We start from the raw sequence: 25032 nt of genomic DNA on the forward strand, positions 1-25032 counted from the left end.
TAAGCATAATTTATTTTAGAATAAGGGCATCTTGCTTTTTGCACGTAGAGATCTCCTTTGAATGCATCATTAGAAATTCTTCGAATGCATAATGAGCGTAATCTTTGCTTCGACTATCAAAGTATCATTTAATATGAAGTGGTTGGATTTGTGGTTGAGATAACTCAGAGAGATCATATCAGAAAAACAAAATTATATTCGACCTGCAAATAGACAAATAAAAAGTAGGTTATGCTTTTTAGTTAAATAAATCAATATTCCTTCTTGTTTGACTAAAAAAAAATCTAAACATCATACATGGAAAACAATAGTATTGGTTTAACAAAATAAACTATGCAATGTACCATTTGATTTAACATGGGATGGTTTTAAATGTCCACCATCGCATTGATCCTTTATCACCAACTCGAATTCAGTAAACAATTTCCCTTGATGATGAAGTGTTTCTAGAAAGAGGGACAGGCTTTTGTTCTTTTCCTTATAATGTCCTTTGGGGTAGAGCATCAACTTCCTGATTCATTTACATGAGCAAGAAATAAACAAACAGCTCACATTTAGAATTTAATCCACTTCACTGCAATCAAGAAAGAAGAGAAATGAGAGGGAAATGCATTAACACATGCCATTGGAATTCTTTAACAGTGAATATTTCAGAGTATAGGACTTCCTCATTCAGTGTGGAGAAATTCTCAATCGTCCAAGTGAAAGTACCATCAACAGGATCCTTTATCATGGAAAGACACTCCCCTTTGCCACTATATTTGATAACAAAAACTTCTGCTCCGAAAATGCAAGAATCATCCATCAAGTATCCATTACAAGGATCCTTGAGAACATCCAGTGAAAGAAACTGAGTGAAACCACATCGAGTCTTCATCACATTGAAGTGCCTTACCTTCCCATCAGCATCTAAGTGGATCAGTGCATTCTATTAGTACATGCTATCTTGACCATAGAACTGTAAAAGAGGTGTATTAGCTAAGAAAAACTCTACCTTGGACGGTCAAGTACTTTTCATGTATATGATTAAACACAAACAATTTGAAGTTGACAGTAACCTCCCACCCAACAGGAAGTTTTTCGATTTCTGATATTTCTAAGTAGAGGGAGATGTGACCTTCCCCGACACTTTTTTCATTCCCATTTGGGTACAGACACAATCTCCTGAAAATGTAGAAGTATTTTAATTTTGAGCAAAAACAGTAATAAGAAAAGTGGAAAAGAGGATTCAAAAGAAACTCACCATTTGTAGCCACCCGCTTCAAAATCCCCTGAATTATATTTTTTAATGCATGTGTTTAGAAGCACAGAAACAGAGTCTACCCTGAATAAGTAATGGGCGGGTTGGATCGATCTTAATGTTCTTGAAACTTCTGCAAAATATTCCAAGCATGTAAACATCGTATTAGTTTCAAGATCTTCTGCATGGTAAAGTAATGGCTTGTAAAAACTAATGTTGAAATGTGATACGGATTGATTTCAAGATCTTCTCTGCCATTAGTAATTGAACACTGTATATTAGCTTTGAGAATACACACACACACACATGTAAATGTGTACGTGTGTGAAGACGTTGAGAGGATGAAGAAACAAAACTGACCAGGTGATTCCTCCTCCATGGCTAGAAACCTCTCTGATCCGAAAGGTTGTAAAAGATAAAGATTTGTTAATGAAGGGAGAGGTAGTTTAAAGGGTACAGTGAAGAGACCAACGGTTGTGGTTGTTTGGCTGCAGGTGTGTGGGTGTTTTACTGCTGGGTAAAGTTTGGTTTGGTTGTGGCTAAGTAACCATATCCATTGTATCATGTCAGTTGGTTCATTTGATACAACATTCCAATCAAAGTTTTGTACCTTCATCATGGGCTATTGTGCCTTAGGTTCCCATGGAATTCCATCAGTCCACTTCGTTAAATGGAACAGTCCCCATTATTAATTAGGGTTGCATGCACAATAAATTAGCTTTTCACTTTTTAGTTTCAGAAAATTAATTTGAGGGGAAAAAAACCAAAGACAGGAAAAATTTTGCATGCTCAATAATTCTTCCACACCTTTTTTCCATAGTATATATTTTTTTTCTTTTACCATTTTTTCATGTTCTCAATATACAAAAATAATTTCTTTTAGCATTTCTTTTCACAAGTATTTTCAGCAAGCCAAACACAACACCTCTTTCCCGTCTTAGCTTACTCCGCCCATCTTTCATATTGTATTCTCTGTTGCGACTCACTTCTTAATGCATGCTGAAGGGAGTTATGTCTTCAGCTAGCAGTTAAGTTTGGTAATATTTTTTAGATTTGTTTATTTCATTTGCTTGCATTCAACCAACTGTTGATGCAAGATTACTTAAAAGTTAAAGAGTTCGACTTGAGTGGGTAACATTAACCATGGTTAAGTACTTATCGGGGATGTGATTAAACACAAACATGGTTAAGTAATCATTCTCATTGATTTTCTTAATTCCGTTATTCTCCTGCGAATGTAATGATACCGGATGAGCAAATGCTTTGAAGCAGGAGTTAAGAAAACCATATTCTTAGCAAACCCACCATTTGTGGCCACAAGCTTCAAATTCACCTGATTCAAAATTTTCATTCTTTGCATTGAGAAGTATGCACGGTGAATAGCCATGTGTAGAATGGGGGATTCAGGGGGGTATGGATATAAGGACTCATGTTTTCATCACTTGTAATATAGTATAATAAACTATCTTATTTATAAATGTACACATGATTGATAAAACCTAATTATGCTGTATAAAACCTATTTATAAATGTGTAAATTAATAGAGCTTTTGATTCTACTGGATTACAAAGTATCCATTGTTGGGAATTCAAATTTGATTTCCTTCCATGCTTCTCAATAAAAACATAGTTTTTTCCGATATCTTTGGAAGTAGGTGAGCATTTACAATGATTTTAGTTGATATTTATAAACTCTTCAGAAACTCTAATACATGTCATTGCTAAAATGATTCAAAGTTTTTCTTTCCAAAATGAATGAATGATCATTATTGAAGTAGCGCTTAGTCACTAAAGATTTTTCCTTTCATAATAAATCTAATTCATTGAAGATTTTTTCCATATAAAAATTAAGAGTAATTAAGTGTTAAATTGAAAGATACATATTTAGGGATGAGAATAGGATGGGTTTAGGCGGGTCACCCCATCCCAACTCTACCCTGATTATTTAAAATAATTATCATCCCTATCCATTTAAAAATTTAAATAGGTGGGGTGGGGGTGAGTATAGGAAATTCCCATACCCATCTCGCTCCCATGTTTAATGTTTTTTTGAAAAAAAAAATTAAAAATTTTAAATTACATTAAAATGAATAATTAAAATATTATAATTTATTTTATTGAAAATATTTATTATTATTAATATTATAAGAAAATAAAAATTAAATTAAATTAATTTTATATATAATCAGGACGGGGTGGGGTGAGACAAGACAAGATAATGCTTGAATCTGTGTAAAGTTTTAAAAAAATCTCAAACCCACCCCTAACCCGTTTATTTAAACTTCAAATTCATCTCATTAGGGATAGGTACTCGAAACCCCCCAACCCTTCCCCCATTGCCATCCTTATACATACTGTGTCCTAGAGCCAAATTGAATTGTCCCTTGCTTAGAATCAAAGATTTACTTTAACAGATTGAAATTGGCAAAATAGAAGTGAAATATAATTTCAACTTAAACCAAACAAGGCAAACCATGCCATGAGTTAAAGCAGGGTAATATCTCTCCGCTTCTCTATAATGCGATACATACCTTGGTATAAACATAATGTATTTTAGAATAAGGACATCATACTTTTGCAATTTGAGATCTTTGAATGCATCATGAGATATTCTTCGAATGCATCATGAGCGAAATCTTGGCTTCGACTATCAAACTATCATTTAATAAGAAGTATTTGGATTTGTCATTGAGATCACTTAGAGATACCATATTATGAAAACCCCAATTTTCGATTGTGTCACGGAACCAAACCTTAGCTGCAAATAGACAGACAAATATAAAATTATAAGTGTACATTTATTAAGTTGCATTATATTTATTTTACAATAATATTATGACAACATGTCTAATTTTGAAATATATTTAATATTAAAATTATGGTCCATTTTAATTTAAATGTATTCAATGATATCAAATAAATAATAATACATGTATAATTTTTTTAATATTCTTATTTTTTACATTTAATAAATATATAGATTATATAAAAAAAACAGAAAATGATATTTTTATATAATAAATTAAATCAAATGTAAAAATAAAATAATTAAAATTAAATCATTTAATAATCCAAAAATATAAAAAATGGTGAAATATAGATAAAATATCCAAAAATATCGGTTGAAACACGAAAAAAAATATTGAAATATAGATAAAATATCAAGAAATATCGATTGATGAATATATCTTTTCAAATTTAGTATCGAGGTCTATAAATATTGGATATATCAAAGATATATCGGCCATATATCCGAATATTTCAAACTTGGTTTTTACTTTTGTATTTAATTATTATATCTCTTTCTTCCTAATGAAGTTATGGTGTTCTTTAGCTAAAAGCTAGAGAAAGTGGAAAAATTGACAAAGAAAAGAAAATATCATCTACCAATGTTATGGAGCTTGCACACATAAACAATTTTAATTTTAATTCTTTTCCCCATTTTGGTCTCTCTCTTAAATTTTTATTTTTTATTCTTTCAATCTCAATTACATCTTTTCTTATTCGCATAAGTATTTCTTTTTTAAAAAAAGATTTTATTGAAATTTCATTTCTTTATTACTTTGTCCACATATCCAAATTTTCCTATTTTGTTTTTTTGTTTTTTTTTGAAACATGCTTGTTAAAATTAAGTTCCATATGTTTATTTTTCTACTTTTTACCTCTTAATATAATATTATTATTTTTTTCAAGTCATGAACTAGCAATGATTTTTTTACTTAAATGATTAGTTATGGTTGTTATTTCCTTAAATAATATTTTTATTCTTTTTTTTTTAACTTTATAGGATTATCCTTATTACACTTTAACTTTTTTTATTTTATTTTTAGCATATCATCAAAGCATAATAATATATTCACAGATAAAGTAAAAGAAATCTTATTTGATTTCATAAACTCTATTATGAATAATTTAGTTTATTTGCCCTTATGATTAAAAAACATATCGTGATTCTTTACTTTCAGTTTTTAAAAACAAAGTGAAATAAAGAACATCTTTAAGAGAACAAATATCAGTTTGTGGACCCTGCAATTTCACGTGCGTTCCCACTCGATGATGTGACTCACTTTTTATTTTATTTGATGAAAATTAGATTTTTTTGAAAAGACTTGAAGTCGTCACTTATTTTTGTTTTATTTTTTAAGGGAAAAACAAAATAAAAAATAAAAACCCTAAGTGTGACTCCTGAAGAAAAAAAAAAAAATAGGTCTGTGAAAAACCGAGTCTGGGTCCGGGGGTCAGGTTACTTATTGGGAAGGTACGGTGATGAGTCGTAGCACCCCTCTAAGCCTGTATACGTACAACCTCTATTAAACGAATTGAGGGAATTGTGACAGTTAATTAACTAATTATAGATACCAAGAAAAATAATCAATGTACAAGTCATGGTGAAAATTAATATATACAAAATAATGATGAAATCTAATTACAAGAGTATACAAAATAAATGATGAGGAATTATGCAAAATGATTTATTGAACTAAAAAAAAAAAAAAATAGTTTTCAAGAAATTTCAAATGATTTTATAAAGAATGATTTCGAATTAATGATTTTAATTTATTTATTTACAAAAAAGAAGTTTCAATTTATTTTCAATTAATGATTTGATTCAATTTCATTTGTATTTAATTTTCAAAAAAAGTTATTTGTACTTATTGTATCAAAAAAAAATTATTACAAAATTTTAATTTGGCAACAAAAAATATTTTACTTGCTTTTTTTAGAAAATAATGAATTTTTACAATTTTATTTACAAAAGTATTTTGATTCATTTTCAGTTAAAAAAATTGATTTTTACAAATTATTTAAAACGACATAACTTTATTTGCAAAAGAAATTTTAATTAAAAAGAAAAACAAAGATTTAAATCCTCTATTTCTAAAAAAACACTTTTAATCCCATTTTAATTAAGGAAAAATAATCCATTTTAAAAAAAATAGTTTTGGAAATCAAACAAAGAAATTTTTGGACAATGTTGTTAAAAACAATTTTTCGAATTCTATTAAAAACAATTCTTTTGGATTTTTCTAAATGCATTTTTCTGAATTTTTATAAATAAAAAAACTTTCTTTTATTAAAAATAATATTTTAAAATTATTGTTTTATCAAAACACATTTATTGAATTCTTCCTCTCATTTAAACAAAATTTCTAATTTGTTCGATGTTCAATTTTGTACACACTCAATAATATATATAAACGAATATTTACAAGAACTAAAAAGAATACAACCAAATAAAAGTGGAAAATAAAATATATACCCAAATAAACTTATAACAAGCTCCACGTGTCATAAATTCGTACTAAGCTAACAAGATTGCAGAATGGGTCCATGCAAAAACAAAAATTGCACAAATGTAAATATCCAAAAATATGTAGAATCCAAAATAATTATTCAAGTTTCAAATTAGTCCAATAAATTTTAGCAATTAAAAATGGACCCAATTAACAAATATAGCCATAGTCGGGTAGATAACTTGTTTAACCCACGAAACTATCATTCTTAATTATTGGCTGCCAATACCTACTATACACTACCACTTTAAAGTTTTTAATTATAATAATACAAAAATAATTTTAAAATAGCTAAACTAAGCTTCCAACAATTCTTCTCTAATAAAGATAATGTCTCCAAGTTTTTTTTTTTTAAATAAAATACAATCCAATAGTTGAAAGTGATCAATAATCAAAATTATATAACAAGAAATATGAATATATAGAAGGCAAAATGAAGATGAATTTGATAAAAACTTCTGCTATAAGAAATCAACTTCAAAAACACTACAAACTTGTCTAATTAGTGTTTATCAACAAGGATATTTTTAAAAGGATTTACCTTATAAGAAAATTGTAAAAATAAGAAACCAAAAGAAAAAAAAAAAAGCTAAAGAGAAATGATTGGAATTTAGGAATATTTATTTTTTTAAGTTATCCTTTAATATAAATTTCAATTAATTTTTTACTTTTAAACATTGGACTAAAAGGCATACATATGTCATGATTTCATTGATAGGTTACACCATGTCATCATGCTAACATTGTATAATAGAGATACCTGATAGTATCTTGCACTGTGTAATAGAAGTTTAAAAATATTCCTGTAATGAAAAACTTAATTAATATTTTTAATCATTAACATTGAATCAACTAACATTGACCTGAGAAATTCAATGAACCTTCAAATGTACAATTATGTGTATTCAATACTTTGTTGTTGTATATAGCCTTTGAATTTGTATTCTTTATTACAATATTTTATTATATAAATTCATATTCTTGATCAAGAAACTACCTAGAGGGAAGTGAATATTTATAATTTTTACATTCAAATGGAATCTCTTAACTTAAGAACTTTTAGGCTTATGTCAAATTTATGAAATTATTTTAGTATCATTCTTTGTGATTACTATGATTTAGTTATATAGTTTAGATTAGCTTTGTGTGAATTTATGTCTTAATAATCTAAAATATATTCAATTGCATACAAAATATCTAATATGGGTGGAAAACCATTTACAAATATTTCCTTAATCTTTGTAGATGTAAAAAACCATGAATCTATCGACCACAACTAAATATGAAAAAAATTGTACGTAGTTTTACTTAGCTTTGAAGCTTCTTTCTACAAGTCTTATACTGACTAACACCTATACGTAATCTTCAAGTCTAAATGCAACATACCCTCATACTCTTTAGTAGATCACTTCATGTAATAGTTCCCTTCTATGTAGATATTATATCTATAGGCCCAATGGCCCTCATAGCTTTAAAATGAGTCTATATGATTAATAGGAGCTTACAACATATATGATGCTAGGAACTTCTTCGCCTAACTAACGTGGGATATCATACTTACTTCTCTTATGCAAACAATATGGACATCTTAGGTTTGACACAATGAGAGTCATAACAATTCAAAAACTGAATCTTTAAGGTTTAAAAACCATATACCCTTAGGTTTGGATATTCCTAAATCTTATTTTTCCAATTTGGTGATCCTCTCAAAGACCTTGTGTCTTCCATCCTATCACTCCAACTTGAATCTTGGCACTTAGAAAAGAGTGGTCTTCTCTCATAAGGAAGACATAGACTAAGTTTTTTTTTTCCAAAAGGTGTAAGAGTAAAAGTTAGTGTAACCCTAAACCCTAAAAAGATTTATATAAACTAGAGATGAGCTTTGACTAGGGCCCAAGACATTGACTGAGGTCATTTAATCTAGCCCATTGAGTCCTATTTAATTAATTAACCTATAAGGTGGACACTATTGAATTAAATAACCCAAATAAAACCCATGATGCAATTTATTTTACACTCTAGTGCAACCTTATGCAACTTAGTGCTCCCTAATTCACATAATATAATTGATTGAATTAAAATATAATTTCATTAATAATAAGTTCCATCAAGAATATGAACTTAAGTGAGGATTACTAGGACTTGTAGGAAAATGTTGACTTGCTCAAAATTGTAATTCTAAAATTGACTTATCATTCCACTAAATAGAGTTAATTGCACTTTAGTATACTAATTAAATTGAGATAAATTTAATTAATTAATTACTTAAGTCCCGACCTACTAGTTATTGCACACAAGTTTTCTATAAATTGATGTCCATGATTTGTCAAGGTAGTAGCTATCAATCTTCTAAGATATCACTCCCATTCTTTAGTCTTAGATCCACCTATATTATGATTAATCAACATACTCTTATCCACCAAGTATAGATGTTAGATTCTAAGAAAGGAATTACTATGATTGTAGATTTAATGATCATAGATATTTAGGATTACTTAAGGTGGCGTAGTATCTTAAATCCGTGATATGTTATAGTTATTCTATTGAGAATATCTATTACTACCTATTTAAACCACTAGTCACCTTATCCATAGGGAATATATCATTACATTAGGACCTCACATATAAAGACAAAGTCAACAAGCACTAATGCAATATTCTCTTAAGTTAAAGAACCTATACAACATAGCAGCTTGAAGAAGTCATGTCAACCTAATAACCATTTAGTCATGCCTCTCTATAGGTCATGTTCAATGTATAACCAACCATATATACTAGTATGCATACCATGGGAAACTCATCTCAATGACTAAGACCAATAATCCTAGTACTTTGGAGGTAGTGCAGTATGATTTTTAATGGATAGCTAAAGTCCAAGAACCATCCGTGAACAACTTATCATTTTATAAGGAAACTATGATATGAATCTTTTATGCAACTCCTAATGCACTTAAGTCATGTACAATACAAGTGATATAAGCTTAAATTCTCAAACAAGTGAATATCAACATAGATAATGCAAATAGGATAAAATAATCAGTATGATGTAAAATAACGAATCAAATTTATTACATTACATGCTTGTGAGGTATCTTAGTATTATAAGAATCGAGCTTACTTAGGTAGATCATGATTTTTATTACTAGGTAGAAACTCTCTTCAAATTAATCTCCTTGTCTTAAACTAGAAAGTTTATAAGACATGATTAACATACTTTCTTATTTTATCACTTAGACTATGAAAGTGCAACCACTTTAGGCAATTCACTTCCATATCTAAGTTAAATGCCTAACCATTACCCTTGACATCATAGTTACTAAAAGAAGTTTCATTTTAAGATTTAGCCACTTCAATTATTAACATGTATAGTTCAATCAAAATGATAGTCTATTATCATTAATTCCTTCTTTAAATTCATTTTTTAGCCCAGTGAAAAAAATAATAATAAAAATGCACTTGAAAATGGAGGTTATGGGCTTCCCAAGGCCTTCTCCTACTTAATCTTTAAAATTTTAAGAGCTTTTGAAAGTAGCCATCCTTGTTAGTAAATTTATCAACTAGGGAAAATTTGATTAATTCTAAGACAATATCTATTTACCTAAATTAGAGACCTAGTGTAATAAAGAAAGTCCCTTTTAAAAATTTGAAAATCCAAAAGAAAACTAAATTCTTAAAAACAAAGGCATTTCTTGGAAAAAAACAATTCATAAAACACTTTAAGAGTACTTTATATGAGGAAACTTGGCTTTGAAAGAATTCAAGAAACTCTTGTTTTTAAAATTTCCTTATCTTACTGTATTATGGTTTAGTAGATATTCTTAATTGGAATATAAGTATCAAATTATCTATGATAACTCTATTTCAATCAAGGATATACTTATTTTAATTATCAGGTATCCAAGTGCTTGTGTAAGTGCGCATGCGCGCACACGTGCACACACACACACACACACATAGCAATAGATAAAAAATAACAGGAAACAAGATAATTGGTGATCCCATAAACAAAATAAAATGAAACAAGATGATTGGTGATCCCACATACAAAATATAAGGAAGTAAGATAATTGGTGATCCTATGGCAAAGGTTTCTAATTTGCCCTAAATTAGCAGTCATTTGTCGAAGCCCAACTAGTAATTGCCACTTATTACACCAATTCACAATGGAGATATTCAAGAAAAAAACTCTATTAAAATTGTCTAAAGGAAGACTTCAAATCATGAATTTTTCAACCCTTGAAAAAAATCAACAATTTCAACCTAACATTTTACCATTTAAAACCTATATTTTAGTTTGATTTCCATCTAAAAACATAGACAAAATCTTGGCCCATGAAGCTCTAAAAGACAAGCAACTCATGGATGTAATGGGGTTTTCAAATTGGCTAGAACTAATCTATTACAAATTGCAAGTGTCCATCTCGAATGCAGTATTATTCTTGGTGCAAATTGGTCATTTCTTCTTTATTTTAACTTTGATTTATAAATTGAATAAGGCTTTGGATACTTTACTTCTTAAGTTTCAAATCTATATATGGCTTGCCTTATGAAACTCATGGGAGAAGATCTAGAACTCAATTCAAATTTTAGGATAATTTGATACAAAAAATGTAGTAGCTTGCGATTATTGTGGTTCAATCATAGATAGCCCCCACTTTTCTCTTCTTTTTTAATTTCTTTGGTTTTGATGGAAAAAATCTACTATTTTTTTAGCCCATTGATTGAAGCCAAAATGTGTACTCTAATGACACATATTCAATATGATTTTTACACCATAAGACACTCAAATCATCCGACTTGATCAAAATTGTTGCTAAGGCCTTAGCCATGAGTTTAACTTGCCTTTGGGAGATTTATCTAAGGTTTAAGGAAAGAAAAAGGAGCAAGTTGAATTACTTTAGATTTTGAAAGATCAAGAAAGGGTTTAAATAAGGAAATGGGCGAATCAAGACTCATGGTCTATGAGGAAAGGTAAGAGAACATGGATAAAGAGGTATGAAGCAAATTCATCAAGTTGAATAGAAATTTGGAATGCAAAATCTAGTGGCAACATGTACTTTGACTTTGAAGTAAAATTTGGAATACTTTTCGAAGTCCATTTTAGGCAAGCTATATATCATTTTGAAGCTCTGGAAGTCACAAATTAACATTTCAAATGATATGCAAATCAGAGTTGAAAAAAGAGGTTATGACTGCTTGAAGATAACTATGCAGAGTTGAAAGAACATTCAAAATCATTTTGAAATTTAACTTAGGAATTCGAAATCCAATTTGAAATGACCCTAATTTCGAATTCACACACCACCACATTGATATTTAGCCTCATCTACTTCGGGAATTGCATCTTGGGCAATTCATCCACCCTAAGTGGGCCTCATGCATATGACTAGAAATCACGATTTTATTATTTTTTAGTCATTTTAGGTAATTATTTGTAAAATAAGTGGCCAATAGGAACATGCCACGTGTTAGGTTTTTTGGTGGAAACTATAAAAACTCGATATTTAGATTTTCTAGGGAGTTCTTGATTTTTTGAGGATGAGAGATGGCTCAACGATTCTTGGGGGGAGAGAAGAAAACCTTGAAGGTTTTCTTGTTTTTTTTTTCTTTCTTCTTTTTATTATTGAATAAATTATTGTTTTTAGTTTCTTTGAATTCAAGAATGGTTCTTTCTTATTCTTTTATGGCCTATTATATGAGGACATACCCATAAGAGGCTAAAAAGTCATCTTGGGGTGAAACATGAAAACCTAGGGTTAGATCCAAAAGGAAACAATGGGTGAAATTGAATTAATAATGGAATGGATGAAAGGTTAAGGCGCTAGAATTGAGATCAAAATGCCTTCTAAAGTTAGTTTGACTTAGGAAATGATACAATCGTAGATTCCTTGATACTAGGGATTCTTAGTAATTCTTGATCTCTAGTTATCAAAGGTTTTATCATTGTTATCTACCTTATGACAAATCTACACAGAGTGGTAAAAGCTTAAAAACCTTAGACCTAAACCTAGATTCCACGTCTATTTATCTATTAGGTAATTTAATGGAATAAAATATTAAAAATTAGAATACAGATCAACTCTGAGGTGTGGAACTCAGGTTAATCTCGTTAGACCATGCATTTTGATTACCCTAAGACTATTAAATTACATACCCTTGTTTCGCCTAAAGGTTTATACTCGAAGTTGGATTGTGGACCCCCAATCTTGATTAATTGAATTAAAAATTAAAAATTATTTTATAATTTAAATAGGTTTATTTAGAAAATTTTCATCTATATCTTATTCCGATTTTTTTGAATTATATATATATATATACATACACACACACACCTTTAGCAAATAATTAATCTTTTGAATCTAAGAACAAATAAACATATTAAAATTGATCTCAAAGGACGACAACGTGAAATACTATAAAGTCGTGGTAACTTTATCTCTAGTTTTTCTTGGTCAAAGTTATCATGTATTTAGGTTTTAACATTTTATTTATAACAGAGATTTATGGTCACCCATGTCTCTAAGATTGACCCTTGTTTGATTCTCCAATAATATATGTTTGTTTGATTGCCACTAACATTGTATTTGATTTCTCATAAAACAAATAAAAGATGTTTGCTTTATTGCCAGCAACATTGTACGTATTTAATTCTTCATAAGTAGGAAAATATTCATTGAAATTCATATATAATCCACAATCTAGAAAAAGAAAGAAAAAAAAAACAAAAACAAAAAACAAAATAAAGAGGGCCCAATCGGGTTCGAACCGGTGACCTCTTGATCTGCAGTCAAATGCTCTACCACTGAGCTATGGACCCTTGATGGCTTGAACAAATAGATATTTATAACCTTAACTCTTATTTCAAAACTATGTGGTCTCAATAAGGATGCAACCAACATTTTTTACTTTACAACCAGAAGAAATCAAGTTGATCCAATGATCCTAAATTTTTACCATGAAAGTGTTCATTATAAATAAATAACAATTTGTTATGATTACTGTATTATGATGAAAAATTTTCATCATAAGGTTTATAGACAAAAATTAATTACTAATTGTCATGATATACAAATCTCTTGTTTTATCATAGAAAGTTAAGCAATTGTATGCAAAATTTGAAGTATCACTGAATGATCACATTTTATGATGCAAGAAATCTTCATAAAAAATAACAAACTTTTGTCTTTAGATATTGTCATTTCATCACTAAAGAGATATTATTGTAACAAAAATAATTCAATTTTGATAGAAAATACCTATTTTTTATGATGAAAATTATCATCACCAAAAATATATCTTTAGTACTATTTTATAATCATGATTTATTTTTCATCCTTTTGTAATATTTTTGAGCTTGATTCCATTTCTAAAGTCATGATGCCCATCTTAAGTATATAAGGAAGACATTTTATCCTTTTAATAATTAAGGTATTGACTTGTAACTCCTGTGATTCAAACTCATGACCCTTCACTTTATAATCATTTTGTTTTGTCATATCTTATATGAAGCATTTGATATGCAAAGAGATATACTAAACTTTTAATTAAATTTAATATTACCCTTATCTCTACACCTATCTCAAATTAAGATTATTTTTCATAGTTATATTAATAAAATAGTTAAAAGTTGAAAAAAAAAATTAAAGATCTCAAAATAAACTTCATAGAATGATTAATTCTTATGTGTATGCAAACATTCAGTATAACAATTATCCACTTTTACCACAAAAGCGTTTGTTGTAAATAAATAATAGTTCATCATTATGAGTGTTCTGTGATGAAAAAGTTTTATCACAAGATCTATAGACAAAAGTCTATCACTAAAAATCATGATTTACGATTCTTCTCTTTCATCATGAAAATTTAAACATTGAAGAGAAAATTGGAATTATTATTGAATAATCACATTTAATGTTGCAAAAAAAAAAAAAAAAAAAAAATCATCATAGAAAACAATAAAATTTGTCACTAGCTACTACCATTTTGTTAGTAAAAGAGTTCTTTTTTGTGACAAAAATAATACAATTTCATTACACAAATACATATTTTTTATGACAAAATTTTTCATTAATTATGAAAAATGTATCTTTAGTAAGTGAATATTAACTTCTTCTTTTTTTAATTCGAAGATAAAATGTAGGAGTTATGTGAATTGAAATATAAGGAAAGTTAAAATTTTTTAAGTAAAGAAATATTTTGAAAAATATGGTACTTATGTAATTGAAAGAAAAGGAAAGTTAAAATTTCAATATATATATATATATATATATATAGATGTTTAGGTAAAAAATAAGAAAACAATTTATTTATTTATTTATTTATTTATTTATTATAAGTTTTGTCTTTTATCATAGAATACATGTAATCTCAGACATCATATTCATTTATTACTTTAATTTCTTGTGATTAAACATCACATGATACAATGGTAAATACACATGCAGCAAAATATATTTATCAAATAGGATAAAATAATGAGTCAAATTTATTGCATTATATGTTTGTGAGGTGTCCTAGTATTATAAGAATTAGACTTACTTAGGTAAGGTCATGATTTTTATTACTAGATAGAAACTCTCTCAAATTAATCTCATTGTTTTAGATTAGAAAGTTTATAAGACAAGATTAATGTACTTTCTTATTTTATCCCTAACTATGAAAGTGAAACCACTTTAAGCAATTCACTTGCATATCTAAGTTAATTGTCTAACTATTACCCTTGACATCATTGTTACTAAATAAAGAATTTCATCTTAAGAATCAGCCACTTCAATTATTAACATGTATAGTTCAATCAAAATAAAAGTCTATTTCCATTTTCAATCTATTTTTAGTCTTGTGAAAAAACAAAATAAAAATGGACTTGAAAATGAAGGCTATGGGCTTGCCAAGGCCTTCTCTCATTTAATCTTTTAAAATTTAAGAGCTTTTGAAAGTAGCCATCCTTGTTAATAAATTTATCAACTAGGAAAAATTTGATTAATTTTAAGGCAATATCTATTTACCTAAATTAGAGACCTAGTGTAATAAAGAAAATCCCTTTTAAAAATTTGAAAATCCAAAAGAAAATTGAATTCTTAAAAGCAGAAGGCATTTCTTAGAAAAAATAATCATAAAACACTTCAAGAATGCTTGATAAGGAAACTTGGCTTTTAAAGAATTCAAGAAACTCTCTTTTTAAAATTTCCTTATCTTACAATATTCCAATTTAATAGATATTCTTAATTGGAATATGAGTATGAAATTACCCATGATAACTCTATTTCAATCAAGGATATACTTGTTTCAATTATCATGCATCGAAGTGTTTGTGCAGGACCACACATGCGCATGCACACAAGTAGCAAGAGATACAAAATCAAGATAATTGGTGATGTCATATGCAAAATAAAAGGAAGCAAGATGATTGGTGATCCCATATACAAAATATAAGGAAGCAAGATAATTGGTGATCCCATGGCCATAGGTTTCCAATTTGCCTTAAATTAGCAATCATTTGTAGATCAAAACTTTCCAAATAGGAGCCCAACTAGTAGTTGACACTTATTACACCAATTTGCAATGGATAAATTCAAGAAAAAAATCTCTTAAAATCGTCTACAGGAAGACTTCAAATCTAGAATTTTTCGACCCTTGGAAAAAATAAAAAATTTTGACCAACTTTTTACCGTTTAAAGCCCATATTGTATCCTGATTTCTATCCAAAAACGTAGACCAAATCTTGGCCCATGAAGCTCTAAAAAATCAATAGCTCATGGGTGCAATGGGTTCTCGGAACTTGCATTTCTCTGTTCCCATTCCCTGAATCAAATAGCTACATGATAACTACCCTAGGCCTCTATATCCTATGCAATGGAAGTGAAAAATAGCAGTTTTAACATTCCAGCATCTAGATTAAAGGCATTAGAAAACCTTACCTCCAATTTGGGTGATCCCCAATCAATTTGGGGGACGGGTGCAGTGGGGAGGGGGTTGGGGTTTATTTTTTTCCTTTCTGATCACAGTTGTGCAGTTCACTTTCATATCCACAATGGTTACTGTTGGTTTGGGAAAGTACTCACAGTTTGCATTCTGCATACAATTTTTATGAGGAGAAATGGTTTTAGAGGGATATGCTTTTGTTCTTTGCTGAAAGAACCTTTGTGATAGAGCATTAACTTCATGATTGAATTAACATGGAAAGCAAAAGTTAATTGATTAGATCTAGAATCAAGTCTAATAAATTGGATAGAATATTAGCTAAATTAAGAAGATATAAAATATACCAATTGAAGTTTCCAAAAGTAAATGAACAAGACTGGATAAGCTCCTCTTGTATAGTTGAGAATTCACTCATTACCCACAGAAAGGTACATAAAATTAACAGATTCCATTACCATGTTCAAACACTCGGTGGATTCAGAAACAAAAACTTCCGCTCCAAACATGCATGAGTCATCAACAAGGTACCATTGTTGATGTACCCAGCAAGAGCAGTTTTGAAAAATGCCATTGATTAGTAGGGGCATGTAAGTGCCTTACTTTGCCATTGGCATCTAAAAAGCTGAGATTTATTGATAAATATTAGTGTAGTAATAGACTAAGATGAATTAAAGTTCTATAAGTTAAAAGCCACCTTGGATGATTAAGTAATTATCATGGATATGATTAAACACGATCAACTTCAAGTTGGCATTCGCCCTCCAGCCCAGGGAAAGAATCCCTATTCACTATTGACAACTAGAGACAGATGTGCGACCCTTCCCATCGCATTTCTTGTTTCCATTTGGGTAGTAGAGGCAGAAGCTCCTGTAAATGTAACAATATTGGATGAACAAACTTGTTTTGAAGCAGGAGTTAGAAAACCATGATTCTCAACATAACAAGCTTCCAATTCACCAGATTCATATTATTCAATCTGTGTTCATATTATTCTCAACATAACAGGAGTTAGAACATTCATGCATCATGTTAAGGTATATTTCTATTTCAAAACGTAACAAGTAGTGTAGTGATGTATCCTTAAAAAGGCTTTTCACCTTTTCCAGATAACTTCAGCAAGAATATAAATTGAGACTAAAAATGCGGTCAGCGGTGAGTACGAATAAACACATAGTAAATGCTCGCCTTTGTTAAGAATCAAATTACTTTAACAGATTGAAACTGGCAAAATAGAAGGTGAACCAAACAAGGCAAAACATGCCATGAGTTACTCTCAGCTTCTCTATAATGCGATACATACTTTGGCCTAAACATAATGTAATTTAGAATAAGGACATCATACTTTTTTAATTAGAGATTTCTTTAAATGTCTCATTAGATATTCTTCAAATGCGTCATGAGTGTAATCTTCACTTCAACTATCAAAGTATCCTTTAATATGTAGCCGTTCAGTTTGTTGTGATTGAGATCACTCAGAGAGACCATATCTAGAAATCCACAAATTTTTATCGAGTCACAGAACCAAATCTTAGCTGCAAATAGAGAAATAAAAAGACAGTCTTGCTTTTTAGTTAAACAAATCAAACTTCAGAAGAAGGAAATTAAGGATTAATATTTTGTGTAACAAAATCAAGACAATGAAAACAATAATACTAGTTTAACAATAATACTACCACCGCATTGATTCTTTATCAACAACTCGAATTCAGCATAAAATTTTGTTGGATGATGAAGTGCTTCAGCCAGCCCTAGAAAGAGGGATAGGCTTTTGTTCTTTGCCTTACCAATACCTTCTGGGTAGAGACTCAACTTCCTGAATCATTTAGGTAGAGCAAGAAACAAACAAACAGCTCAAATTTGCTGTACTGTAATCAAGAAGGAGAAATAAGGGAAGTACATAGCACATGCCATTTATATTCTTTAACATTGAATATTTCAGAGTGAAGGACTTCCTCTTTCAGTGTGGAGAAATTCTCAATCACCCAAGTGAAAGTACCATCAACATGATCCTTTATCATGGAAAGACACTCCCCTTTGCCACTATATTTGATAACAAAAACTTCTGCTCCGAAAATGCAAGAATCATCCATTAAGTATCATTACAAGGATCCTTGAGAACATCCAGTGAAAGAAACTGAGTGAAACCACATCGAGTCTTCATCACATTGAAGTGCCTTACCTTCCCATCAGCATCTAAGTGGATGAGTGCATTCTATTAGTACATGCTATCTTGACCATAGAACTGTAAAAGAGGTGTATTAGCTAAGAAAAACTCTACCTTGGACAGTCAAGTACTTTTCATGTATATGATTATACACAAACAATTTGAAGTTGACAGTAACCTCCCACCCAACAGGAAGTTTTTCGATTTCTGATATTTCTAAGTAGAGGGAGATGTGACCTTCCCCGGCACTTTTTTCATTCCCATTTGGTAAAGACACAATCTCCTGCAAATGTAGAAGTATTTTAATTTTGAGCAAAAACAGTAATAAGAAAAGTGGAAAAGAGGATTCAAAAGAAACCCACCATTTGTAGCCACCCGCTTCAAAATCCCCTGAATCATGTTTTTTAATGCTTGTGTTTAGAAGCACAGAAACAGACTCTACCCTGAATAAGTAATGGGCTGGTTGGATCGATCTTAATGTTCTTGAAACTTCTGCAAAATATTCCAAGCATGTAAACATCGTATTAGTGTGTACTACTGCATGGTAAAGTAATGGCTTGTAAAAACTAATGTTGAAATGTAATAAGGATTGATTTCAAGATCTTCTCTGCCATTAGTAATTGTACTGTATATTAGCTTTGAGAATATATATACACACACATGTAAATGTGTACGTGTGTGAAGACGTTGAGAGGATGAAGAAACAAAACTGACCAGGTAATTCCTCCTCCATGGCTAGAAACCTCTCTGATCCGAAAGATTGTAAAAGATAAAGATTTGTTAATGAAGGGTGATTCATTCCCAATTGGTGTCTCAGCTGATTCATGTCTAGCTGGTGTTCTCTGATTAAGGAAGTGATCAACAAAATTTATAACCTATATCACCATGCATTAGGATAGCTTTAGCTAATATAGCATAGTGGCTCTAGGATCGTTCACTGAGAAGGGTTTTCAACTCATAACCGATACCAATTCAGAGTTAAATTGGTGCTTTTTCATTTCAAGGTTAGCTTAAGAAATAAAACACAAACTTTGGTTAAATGAGGTTTTGTTTAAAGCTAACTAAAAAGAAAGTAATGGAAATTACTTATGAAGAAAAACATTCCTTGGAGGTTTAGGTTCACAGGGGAGGTTCCTTATGCAAAAACAGAGCTTCGGTCATTTGGTTCGTTTTCTTGCATTAGAGAATTAACATATAGTCAATTCTCTAACCTGTGTTGTACAGATGTATCCTTTAAATGGATTCCAACTCTAATTCCCTCTCACTGATGCAACTCGCAATGGCTCGTGCCTCTCACCTAGCATTTGCCATTCAAGGTGATCTTCAACTTTGGACTTCCCTTCCCAAGCTCGCAAGAGATAACTAATGGATGTCTCCTTGGAGTCCAAAAGCTTACCAAGTGTTGGCAATTCTAGAAAATGCCACCTTCAAGTCACTTCCCAAAAGCTCGCAAGAGGTAAACTAGTGCATCTCCATGGACGAAGATCACTTGCTTTACCAAGTGTTGGCTCAAGTGAATTGAAAGTGTTTTAAGTTAACTAAAAACATACAAATCATTAAAGGATCACACTTTCTCTTCATTAATGACTGAAACCACAAAGCTACTAATTCTTGCACTTGGAACCTTTCTCGGCAACCTTAACTCAAAGGAACTAAAAGTCTAGCCACTCATTCTCTGAGGAAACTTCCTCGGAGCTTGTTTTGCTAGTAAGAAAACTATCGAGAAAATAATTATATGAAGGAAAAACAGAGCAAGTGCTTTGTAAAATATATTTCTTTCTTCCGCCGATTACATAATAATCCTTGTAAAGAAAATTACAAACTATATATATGAGGTTATTCACCATTTGTTCTTACTTAAAGACTAAGGAATCCTATGATAGGTGGGTTACAAGGAGACTTTGGGGATTTACACAACAAATATCTAAAGCAAAATATCTCAAGATGTCGGTCGGAAATATCAGGAAGCTTTAGGAGAACACCGCGGCACTGTATACTGAGAGAAAAACTCTCCGGGTAAGCGCTATCAAAGGATCCGGATATGTCTGACAGGAGAAGTTGAAGCGTCCTCCTCTCCTATCCGGATGTGAGATATCTCGCGCCGCAAGGCTATCCAGATCAACTCCATCCGGATTCCCCCGGGTGGAAGGAGCTATGTCGCAAGGGGGACCGTCTGCGTGCAAGGTGTAGGGACCCCTCTCCCGGATGACACGGAGCGCGCAAGGCTATCCGGATCAACTTCATCCGGATTCCCCAAGAGGACATGTGGCGCGCTCCCCTATCCGAACTCCCTCAGGGAGAAGCACACGGCACTCATGAACATCACACTCGGACAATAGCATATCTTATCTGGATATGTTGTCCGGATCATTAACTAAAGTGAGCAAGCCTTGCTACGTCATTCGAACAGCCTGCCACAAACCATGTTCCGCCGCCATCCTGTCCGGACGCCCTGTCCGGACATCTTTTGCTCCTTGCATTCTGGATTTGCTTATGACAAAGGACTTCAAAGCTTCGGTTCTTCATGTTTCTGAGCTTTCCATTGCTTTGCCATGGATTCCAAAGAACTCTCCTCAATCACGTATTGCTTTGGTGATCAAAAAGCTATCAAAACACCAAAACTTAACACAATTTGATTAGAATTGATTGCAAGGGTCCTTAATATGTTAATTGGGTTAAAAGGTGATAACTACTACTCAAAAGTGTTTAAAAGAGTTTATTACAAGCTATCAAATAACACTTTTTGAATAGTAATCACTCCCTCCAACCGACATATTGCTAGTCCCTTAGCAATGAAGGAGAGAAAAATAAAAATAAATAGTACTATAATTTACAACATCATGCTGATCAAAAAACAATTTTCAAGTGGCATGATGATCTAACTCTCACATGGAACATTAAAGAAATAAAACTCAAACTTTAACAAGAGTTATCAAATAACTTGTCTAATCACAATTTTTAAAGTGAAGGCATTATGCAAATTTAAGTATTAAAAGAGTTTCCACTCCCAAAGGGTCAAACCTTACTCTTCCATAAAAATCTAAGTGTTATTTATTAGTTTCCGAATATAGTATGTTGAACTAACCTCTCCCCCCAACCTAGTTCTTTTTCACAGCTTAAAAAACTAATCAACCTCCAATAGGTTAAGAACTCACCTCTTTGTTCACAATTTTTTTTTTCATTGTAGGAGTACAAGGCTTAAAGGTATTCTTTTCTAAATTGTCCATGTAATGGGGGTCCATCGATGACTCCCAACCAATTAAGGTTTAGGGCATCAAGCTTTAAGGATCTTTCAACCATTAACTCCTCGGATTTTACCCCGGACTTTTGAGAATAAATTTTAATACCCAAGCACCTACAGTATGTTAAACTCCACCTATTCACCCTTGTAACGAGCATTGAGGTCGGTGAATCCCAACCAATGAAGGCTTAGGGCACCAGGTTTTAAAGATTTTCACCATATACCCCTCAGACCTTGCTCGAGTTTCAAGGCAAGCAAACATTTTTTCTTTTTTTCTTTATTCTTTTTTTTTTCAAAGGCTCATTGGCCTTTTATAAGGTGTCCCAACACTATTAATTGAGGTCAAAGGTACCAAGCCTAAAATTTTCCTAAGTTAAGAGGGAAATAGTTTTTCATCTTATAATCGGAACCTATTGTGCACAGTGTGTGAATAGCTTAAAGTGGAAGAACTAAGGTTGAATTCAATAGAAGTTTCAACAATTCATCAACTTTAGTAAGCATAATACAAACTCTAAGTCAAGTAAAAAGACAAAAATTCAATTTCTCTCATTTCATTTTTGAGAATTTTTCCTTAATAACCATGGAGAGTAGAATAAAAACTTTTAAAAAAAATTTAAAATTAAGTAAAAAGCAACTAAATTACCAAAATAACTTAGCATTAATAACAAAAACTTCCTTCCTCAACTCTCCCCCCAACCAAGCTGAACATTGTCCTCAATGTAATAAAAGCGATTGAAAAATAGGGAGGAAGTGGTACCTCCTGAGTGACGTGGAGTGATGCTATGGAAGTGATGGCTCAGCTGCCTCTCCTGTAAGAGGCTCCTGATGAGGCATAGGCTGATCAACAAAAGGAGGGGCCTGTGATGGCTTTGAGGAGCTGGGAGCAGCTTCTTTCGATTTTCTTGCAAGTCCTCCTGATTTTAATCATTCAAAAAGTTAGTTACAATTAACATAATTTAAGGCCAAAATTACAATCAAATAATTTACAAAACTTAAAAATTAACATATTTAACAAAATTATGGACTTTGGTGAAACCAAGTCCATCTAACCCTTCTCTGATCAGGCTTTTTGTGGTTCAAGGAGGTTGATTTCCTCCTTTTCTGGCTTGAATGACTTAATGAATGGCTTGAGGCGATGACCATTGACTCTAAAGGTGTCTATGCCATTGGAATTTAGTAATTCCACCACGCCATTGAGATGTACTTGGTGAATAATGAAAGGACCTATCCACCTTGACTTGAGCTTCCTTGGAAAGATATGGAGCCTTGAGTCATAGAGTAGGACTCTTTGTCCTTTCCGCAATTCTTTGTTGGAGATTAGTTGATCATGCCACTTCTTCATCCTCTGTTTTGCAACTTTGGAATTGATTTAAGCATCATTTCTTAATTTCTCCATCTCATTACGGTCTAAGCACCTCTTTGCCCCAGCTCTGATCAAGTCCATGTTCAACCTCTTGATTGCCTACCAAGCCTTATATTCTACTTCCATGGGGAGGTGGCATGCTTTGCCATAGACGAGACAATAGGGAGACATGCCAAGAATAGTCTTATAAGTTGTTCTATATGCCCATAATGAATCATGCAGCTTAATAGACCAATCTTTTCTGCTTGTAATCACCACTTTCATCAGTATATTTTTTATTTCCTTGTTTGCTAGCTCCACTTGCCTGGAAGTTTGAGGATGATAAGGTGTAGCTACCTTATGCTTCACTCCATACTTGGCTAATAGGGTTTCAAAAGGTTTGTTGCAAAAATGAGTACCTCCATCACTGATTATGGCCTTGGGCACCCCAAATCTTAAGAAGATGTTCTCCTTAAGAAATTTGAGAACCACCATGTGATCATTATGTTTACAGGGGATTGCCTCCACCCATTTGGAAACATAGTCCACCCCACCAATATATAGGAGTTACCAAAAGACATTAGGAAAGGTCCCATGAAGTCAATACCCCAAACATAAAAAAGATCAACTATAAGGATGGGGTTCATGGGCATTTGGTTTCTTTTTGTAAGCTTCCCGAGTCTTTGGCATCTATCACAACTCCTACACATGATGTGGGAATCTTTGAAAAGCAATGGCCAAGTAAACCCTGATTGCAAGACCTTCATGGCTGTTTTCTGAGAGGCAAAGTGGCCTCCACAGGCATTCTCATGGCAGTGGCTGAGGATCCCTTGTTGCTCTTCTTCAGGGACACACTTCCTTATGATTTGATCTACACAATACTTGAAAAGGAAGAGCTCTTCCCAATAATAAGCATGAATCTTTGTAAAGAAGTGCTTCCTGTCTTGCGTTTTCCACTCACTTGGAACTTCACCAGTAACCAAATAGTTAGCAATATGAGCATACCAAGGAGCTTTCTCTAGCAACATAAGTGATTCCTCAGGAAAGTCATCATTAATAGGTAATACATGGGAATTATGTGCTATAGCCAACCTTGAAAGGTGGTCAGCTACCACATTCTCCACCCCTTTCTTGTCTCTGATTTGGAGATCAAACTCTTGTAACAAAAGAATCCATTTAATCAACCTTGCTTTTGCATCTTGCTTTGTTAATAAATACTTCAAGGCTGAATGGTCAGTGAAAACAATGATGAAAGACCCTACCAAATAAGCACGAAACTTGTTTAAAGCAAACACCACAGCTAACAATTCTTTCTCTGTAGTTGTGTAGTTTCTTTGAGCCTCGTTCAATGTTTTGTTTGCATAGTAGATCACATAGGGCTTCCCATATTCTCTTTGGCCAAGTACAGCTCCTATAGCAAAGTCACTGGCATCACACATTACTTCAAAGGGTAATTGCCAGTTAGGAGCCCTTACTATTGGAGCGGTTGTCAAAAATTGCTTCAATTGATCAAAACTCTTTTGACATCTCTCATCCCAGACAAACTTAGCATCCTTAGCTAAAAGTTCACAAAGAGGCCTTGACTGCATAGAGAAATCTTGTATAAACCTCCTGTAGAACCCTGCATGGCCAAGAAATTGCCTTACTCCTTTTACAGTGGTTGGGGATGGCAATTTGGCAATAAGTTCCACCTTTGCTTTATCAACTTCAATGTCTTTCTCGGAGATGATATGGCCAATGACAATTCCTTGACGTACCATAAAATGACATTTCTCCCAGTTGAGCACCAAGTCTTTTTCAATGCATCTTTTAAGAACCGCTTCTAAATTT

The 25032-nt window shown here is 31.7% G+C and overlaps 2 protein-coding genes and 1 non-coding gene across 3 annotated transcripts in view; all 3 read right to left on the reverse strand.

The window, feature by feature from the left end:
• Positions 1-580: 580 nt before the first annotated feature.
• LOC117911657 (ubiquitin carboxyl-terminal hydrolase 12-like) lies at positions 581-1619 on the reverse strand. Its single transcript, XM_034826062.1, has 4 exons — positions 1601-1619; positions 1244-1373; positions 995-1164; positions 581-909 (listed from the first exon to the last, which is right to left on the reverse strand). The coding sequence occupies exons 1-4, from the start codon at positions 1617-1619 to the stop codon at positions 581-583; spliced, it is 648 nt and encodes a 215-aa protein (XP_034681953.1).
• A 2042-nt stretch (positions 1620-3661) lies between these two features.
• The window catches only part of LOC117911658, a 36380-nt gene continuing 15009 nt past the window's right edge, over positions 3662-25032 (reverse strand). Inside the window, exon 14 of the mRNA XM_034826063.1 lies at positions 3662-3998. Within this exon, the coding sequence (XP_034681954.1) occupies positions 3841-3998 (158 nt within the window). The 3' untranslated portion in view covers positions 3662-3840. The remainder of the gene's footprint in view (positions 3999-25032) is intronic.
• Positions 13280-13351, reverse strand: TRNAC-GCA. The gene has a single exon. It is a non-coding gene; the product is annotated as a tRNA-Cys (tRNA).

The sequence above is a fragment of the Vitis riparia genome, chromosome 3, assembly GCF_004353265.1.
Source record: "Vitis riparia cultivar Riparia Gloire de Montpellier isolate 1030 chromosome 3, EGFV_Vit.rip_1.0, whole genome shotgun sequence".
NCBI lineage: Eukaryota > Viridiplantae > Streptophyta > Magnoliopsida > Vitales > Vitaceae > Vitis > Vitis riparia.